General features: G+C 44.3%; 1 protein-coding gene across 1 annotated transcript; it reads right to left on the reverse strand.

The window, feature by feature from the left end:
- Window positions 1-1,409: 1,409 nt before the first annotated feature.
- Window positions 1,410-6,674, reverse strand: LOC104275258 (DNA damage-binding protein 2-like; the record flags this gene model as incomplete). Its single annotated transcript, XM_009871174.1, has 4 exons — window positions 6,503-6,674; window positions 3,651-3,781; window positions 2,410-2,601; window positions 1,410-1,555 (listed from the first exon to the last, which is right to left on the reverse strand). Coding segments are annotated over exons 1-4 (641 nt in total), but the record flags the coding sequence as incomplete, so codon positions are not given.
- Between the last annotated feature and the right edge of the window lie 672 nt (window positions 6,675-7,346).

Genomic DNA, 7,346 nt, shown 5'->3' on the forward strand with positions numbered 1-7,346 from the left:
TCTTCGCAGGAGAGCTGTTCCATCCCTCTGACCATTTTTGTGGCCTCTCTGAGCCTTCTTAGGAAGGCTTCATTCACCAGTTCCCTACAAGCTGCTTCCAGTGCTGTCTCTGGTCTTTCTCAAGGTACCAGCAGACAGGATGAGAGTGGCGCAAGGAGAGATCCTACCGGAAAGGAATCTTGTGGTTTGTGTTACGTTGTTGTTTTGTTATGCTCGTTTCCCCAAATCTGTCTACTGAGGAAACAAGGAAACCTGACACAGAGACAGAAGAGAATGAAGCTAGCTGGGAGTCTCCAACTCTTTGATACTCAAGTGCACTGCATCTGCTGCTCACAGAGCAACTACTTCATAAAGTCCCCCTGTAAAAACTAGATCTCAAGAAGCCAAAGATACAAAAGGCCCTCCCATAGGCCTTGCCTGTCCTTACAGCAGTAGAAGGAGGATGGCATGTCCTTTCAAATCCAGGCATCATTGCTGTGACAGGCATCCCACTGGGATACAAGCTACTCATGTCCCAAGACCCAGTCTATCCTTCCTCACTCACCTGGCTACTCATCCCAGGACTACCTGGGTTCATTTTCTGCCCTACAGAACAGGGTTGCAGTTAGAACAGTCAATTTAAAAAACAACCATGAAAGCTACCACCCATAAAGAATCACGTGGGGAAAAGTAAAGAGGAGGCTAACCCAAATTCCCTCACTTACCTTTCGGCACTGAACTGAAGTAACTAACTGAAGAGCTCAGGCTTCTTCATAAGTGCACAGAAAAAGCAACATTTCGAGAGGGTGATTCTAAGCATAGGCAGAGTCACCTCTAGGAGTTCATCTCCTCCTTCCACTCACTCCTGAAGGAACTCAAATTCTTAGGTCTTGCTATTTTAGATAAGCACCAAAAGCTAGGTGGGATGAAATGGGCTGATCCTTACGACATACATCCCTTGAAGTCACTGGCATTTGTGGAAAAGCACTTAAGGGACTATAAATTATCCTGTAAAAACCATCTGACAATAAGGAGCACTGCTAAGAGGTGAAGCGGTTAGAAGGTCCCCAGGGCACAGAACTATGGGAGGTTTAATAACAGACACGAGGATACCCGCTGGCACCCCCACGCTCTCCCATGTATAACAGGATGCAGCACCAGAGAGTCCCTCCTCTTCATGAAGAAAAGCTCTCTCCTACCCACCCACCCATTTTAGGGAAAAATCAAAAGGGAGAGCAAGCCTCCCTGAAGAGAGAGGATCCCTGAAATTCAGAGGATAAAGGACATGTATGTGGAAAAGAGGAAGCCCAGCTCCCACATATTAAGAGACAAACATATCTCGCTCTCTCAATCTCTCTCTCTCTCTCTCTCTCTCTGTAGCGCTCCTGCCAGCAGGACACAGAGGCCCAAAGCGTTGCTGTATTTCTTACTCCCAGTCCTGGGTGCTGGTGAAGACTCGGATAGTATTGCCATTAAAGTCCTGCAGGGTGGTAGAGCCGGCAACTGACGAAGTGTACAGCTGACTAGGGTTAAAAGGGTTAAACTTCATTGCTGTGATGGACCCTCCAGCTCCCATCTACAAGGAAGGGGATGAACAAAAGAAAAGTCCACTGAGTGATGGAGAAGGAGAAAAGCGCGTTCTGTAAGTCTGCATTCACTGCTATGTCCCTAACAGCAACAGTGTTAACTGTGTGTGTAAACACACCACAGCCCTCCAAGGAGGCAGAGACAACCATGTCTTCCCACAGATCGCTCTCTAGGCAGCTACTCTCTTGGAAGGCAAAACTGCAACCCCTTCCATCCTCGGGCAATGTACTCCCTGGCTGGCTGACACCACACTATTTGTAAAAAGAGAAAGATTACTCTGGAATTTCTGGAGAGTAGACTTCCTCCCAGTGTGTACCTACGTTAATGTAGAAAGGGGCTAAAATTTACAGTCTTTTGAGCCCCTATCGATTTGGGAATGGATGAATACAGCAACAAAGGGGCACGCCAGCTCTATAAAGCGTTCGCTCTGCCTGAATTTCTCTCTCTAGACAAAGGCACTGTGTTTCTCCCCACTCAAAGATGTTTCCTCATCTGATACAGAATAAAAGTTGAACAGAAAAACATCAAGACCTACACCAGACACACCTCCTCTGCCTACTTTAAGCTGTTTTGTCAGCTGCTGTATTATTTTTCTGCTGAGCACAGACCAAGTACTGCTTCATTATAAACTTTATCAATATGCCTCAGCTCTCCCAGCACTAGAACAGTCTGAGACTTAGGAACAGACGTGCTGTTGCACCTCAGTCCTGCCCCACAGCTGGCTGCTCTGCAACCCAAGACTCTCACGCGTTGTGCTTCTCACAACACCTCTCAGTTTAATCCGCAGTACTTGGTGACACTCCAGTTTTCCCACCTACCCACTCCACGCACCCAGAGGCTTACCCCTTTTATGAAGGAGGTTTTAGTAAGTACTTCATAATCCCAAAGAATGATGTCTCCACCTTTGGAACCAACAGCTACAGTGCTGGGGTGTGTTGGATGCCATTCCAGGCATGTCACTCTCCTGTCAAAGGGACTTGCTGTTCGAAAGAGGCGGTAGGAGGCAAGAGAACGCAGAAAGGGCAGCTGCAGACACTATTAAAAAGATAAAGAGAATTATGACGTTTGCAGGGATCCCCGAGATTCTCTGACTGAGGAGTGCTAACAACTTCCAGTTGCCATCACACAAAATTCTATGCCTCTCTGTAGAACAAAGAGAACACGCTGTCCCCAAGGGAAACATCCTGTGACCACACAAATGCACATCAGCCACAGCACTGGAAAAGCAACAGAGAACTGAGAGATACACACTTTAAGTGATGTACAGGGAGCTAAGCCTTGTGGGCTGAGCTAAGGCAGCAGGATAATTAACAAGGGAGAAGAGCATGCGCCCACACTAGCAAAAGGTGCCTATGACTGAGCATCCCATAATGTTATACATCATCCAGAGATACAATGTAATAGTCTTCCATCCAAAGTGCCTGCAGCGCAACTACACAGCATTGGAGTGAACCGAACACCTGAAACAAGGAATGAGAAAACATGACACAACTGTGTTGTTACTCAGCTCAGGAACAGGTGCTGCTTGGATGAGCCTGGCGATTTTTTTATCATTTAGATACTAAAAATAAATAAATCATCTGGAAAACAAAGGTAGCCTGGGTACTTCCCACCTACAAACGTTAAGGAAAAAAAGTTATTTTCAAATGAAAGAAGGAGTATGGCTCTGAAAAACAGTAAGACATTACGGACTTCATGGAATATGTCTGTGGAGAGGAAAAAACAACACTAAACTTGACAAAATTAGCAAAGCAGAGTGGACTCAAAAATAGTACAACAGAACAGTCAGATCCGCGTGTATAAGTAGCAACGTACAATAACTCAACTGGTAGAGTAGTTAAGTTTAAAGATGATTCCAGGAAGCACAGAATTAACAGGATAAAACACAGAGTGATAGGTCCAGGTCAACCGAAAGGGAAAGCCATCTCAGCTCTTGCATTTTACAGGATTAAGAAACATAAGGGTGTGCCAGTCTTGGGGCCACAAACTGTATATGTGGAAAAATTTAAGCCCCTTTAAAGTTGAAAGTGTTTTTATGGAGGGAGCTGGGACGTCCAACAGGTCAAGAAGGGTAAACTCCTCACCTGCCTGAGCTGTGCCCGAATGGAGCCTCCCAGCATGTTCTGGTAGACGTAATGAACAACACTGCACTGCCGGTCCAGCTGCCGGAAGAGGACTTTGTTGTTTCTCACCATGGAGCCACCTCCACTCCAACCTGCCAGAGAGGAAAAGAGCCAATGCCTGCCCTGGTCATTCACTGAACAACACAGGAAGACATCTGCGTTTGCTGCTACATCCATTAAAAACTTCAGCCACAGGAGAAAAGTTTCTAACCGATTCTTACACGTCTAAGGTGCAGCAGCCTCTGCAGTTATGGAGTGCAATGCCTCTCACAGCCTGTCAGAGCTTTGTGTTTGCTTCCTCTGGTTAAACCTTCCTTCTCCTTGCCACAGACTTATCAAGAAGACAACAGGAGAGGACTAAAGCAACGCCACAGGTAGTGCATCTTCTGGACACTACATAGATTGAATGGTCCACATACAAAACACAACAAAGCCACCCAAAGCCGCAACAACTCGGAAACCCGCTGTAAGAGGCGGTAAGCCCCCGACTACAGCAAAGGGGAGGGCAGACGTGTGACCAGTAAAAACATTCACACCTGAAAATTCCCCAAGCATAGCAACACGAGTTTCCACACAGCTCCTGAACTGCCTGGGGGTGAATCAGAATTTTCCATCTGCTTGTGCTCTAGCCTGTACAGTCTGCCTACAGTACCACGAGTTTTGTTTTTGATAACAGACTTGCTGATGCCTCATTGCTTGAAATCCTTTCTATTTTGAGTGATTTTTGCTGAGAGTACAGCATGCTTCTACATTTCGTTCATGTTCCAAGTTTTTATCTTCAGGGAACTTCACATAAAAAAAACCAGATCTACTCAGTCCCATGTCTATGTTCTAACCATCCCCACAGCAATGTTCTGTAACACCCTGGGGGATTTAGACATCGCATGCATTTCTTAAGAAACAAAAATGTTATTTTCATTTAAGGATATTTATTAAAAAAACAGAACACAAAAACCAGAGATTATTCTACATGCCTAGAACCTCAATGAAATCTTTCTTTAACGCAACACCAGAGCCTAGAAATGCACAGCTGTGAAACTAAACCTCTTTGCTCACATGCCAACATAGTGCCAACACTTGTTACACCTGTTCAAATAGGTATAAAAGTATTTATATTCTAGTTCTTTTTTTCAAAGAAGAATTAGCATCCACAGCTCCTTCTTCAGAGGTGACAGAAATGGAGGGGTTTTTTCCAAACTCTCTTTTATTATGACGGGTAATTTATTAAGAAACAAACTTCAGACCTTTTTAGAATCTGCTGGAAGAAACTCTTTTAAAAACATGGTTTAACTGCAAGTAAGTGAACCTATCCTATACGGCTTAGGAAAAAAATATGTTTTTCTAAAACACAAAAATCAAAACTAGAACACAGAATGGTAAAGCTCAAATACAAAAGTCTTCATTTTTTAAAAAAAGTTTAGGGGAAAAGAAGTACGATTTGCCTCAGTTTTTCCAAAGTACGAGCTAAATCCAGTACCCTCTGAATCTTACAGGAACTGCAGATGCTTACCAAATCTGAAAATCAGGCTTGAAGTTACAATGAAAATCATGTATCTAAATAAACTATAGAAGATGTCTTGACTATCCACAATTATAAGCAAAACTCCTTTCAAAGAGGTTATTTTGCCTCCGCATCCCCTGTTCACACTGCCAACTGCCCCAAGCCTGGAGTTACACACCACACAAGGAAAACGTACAGAGCTGTAGAACTCCTGTATCTCTGACTGTCGAAATACACCACACAAGGAAAATGTACAGAACTGTAGAACTCCTGTATCTCTGACTGTCGAAAAAACCTGGTTCCTTAAAGCCAAAATTCTACAGGAAGTATGTAATATTTCCACATAATGCAGTAACTCTAGTGATCTCCTAAACTAATAATGAAATTAAAGGTTTTATCTGAGAAAAGGAGCCTGAGGGGAGCCCTTATCGGTCTCTACAACTACATAAAAGGAGGCTGTAGTGAGGTGGGTGTTGGTCTCTTCTCCCAAGTAACAAGTGAACAGGATGAGAGGAAACAGCCTCAAATTGCACCTGTGGGGATTTAGACTTGATATGATGAAAAATTTCTTCACCAAAAGGGTTATCAAGCACTGGAACAGGCTGCCCAAGGAAGCAGCCAAGTCACCATCCCTGGAGGTATCAGATGTGCCACAAAGAGACATGGTTTAGCAGTGGACTTTAACCTTTCCAGTATCTTAGAACGTAATCATCTCTCCTCAATATATCAAAAATCTTTACGATTTTTTTTTAAGATACATACTAAAAGAAAAAAAACGCACATGATAAGTGATTAGCTGAATTTCTGTCCAGTCTAATCTGAACATAGAGGTAGAAAGTATTTCTACTTACTGTGGCAAAAGGCAGAATATGCAACAGATCAGGTGGAAATGCCAGTTTAGATGTGCTGCTGTAGTATACCAACCTTATAACTATGTAACTGCATTAAGAATTGCACGGAATCAAAAACAATGTACTACCAAGACAGCTCTCCTACAGTAAAGCAGACATCTGGTAATTCGAGAATTCCAAAAAACTTAAACACACTCAAATGAGCAGTGGCAGCATCTTCAGTGAGCAGGCTTCTACTAAGGGGTACAGAGTCTCAGAAATTAAACATGCATGTGCACCCACAAGCTCACTAGACAGTAACCGGAGGACACACATGTCCCTGTATCACTTCAACATATAACCCCACCTCAACACTTATGTCTGGACACGCTTCTTGGCATTCTCCCTCTTCAACTAGTCCATGCCTGTTATTTAGAGTAAATCCAGTTGGAAGAAACAAGAAGGATCTGAGGAAATCTTACTGTTTTTCTCTGGGAGTTTGGACGTTTTCCTCACAAACAACCTCTTTGCTTGTGGCTCACTCCCAAGTTCCTCACAGTCCAGTTTCCTTTTCCCGATGGATTCTGCCTCTTCTGGCCAACGCTCATGTGCCCTCTCATGCTTCTTGTCCTTGGGCTGGTTCACTGGAGCCATTCTGTCTGACCACTAAAAGCAAAAAGTTAAGACTGTCACACACTTTTAACTGGAAGACAGCAAGGAAAAGTGGAACGAAACATACCCCAGCGGTTTGAAAGTGGTGGTTATACCTGTCATCAGCATGACACTAGGTTTTTGTTATGATCTGCTGGAGAGGGGAGCACATTCAATAAACTCTTCTTTGTTCACATATGAAAATGAATGCATCCTAAAGCATTAGAGTATGTTTTGACAGATGTGCTTCTACCCACAGATCTGCATAAAGCACATCTGTGAAACCACATAACACCCCGTTTCTCCAGCAGCTCACACTGAACTCTTTAGATTCAGCTACAAAACAAAGGTCAGAGCTTTTATCACGATGGTCAGGGCTGACCGGTCATCCACCAAAGATGCTCAGAAGGCACTTCCTACTTTACAGCTAGTTTTCCTCACAACCACCACCTCAGATTTGGACTAGGCTCCTACACCTGATGGCAAACTACCCTCGAACTGCGCCTCCTGCCGTGTCAAGATGACCAAAACTCCACTCGGCGTCCCTCAGCCGTACTCCTCACCGGCGGGCGATGGTCACAGGCCCTTTCCAGACCCCCCCAGGATCCTCCGTGAAGAGCCTCGGACAGGCCGTGCCACATCGAAACTTATTTATAACTCGCCAACGGCTGTCAC

The sequence above is a fragment of the Apaloderma vittatum genome, unplaced genomic scaffold, assembly GCF_000703405.1.
Source record: "Apaloderma vittatum isolate BGI_N311 unplaced genomic scaffold, ASM70340v1 scaffold1416, whole genome shotgun sequence".
Lineage (NCBI taxonomy): Eukaryota > Metazoa > Chordata > Aves > Trogoniformes > Trogonidae > Apaloderma > Apaloderma vittatum.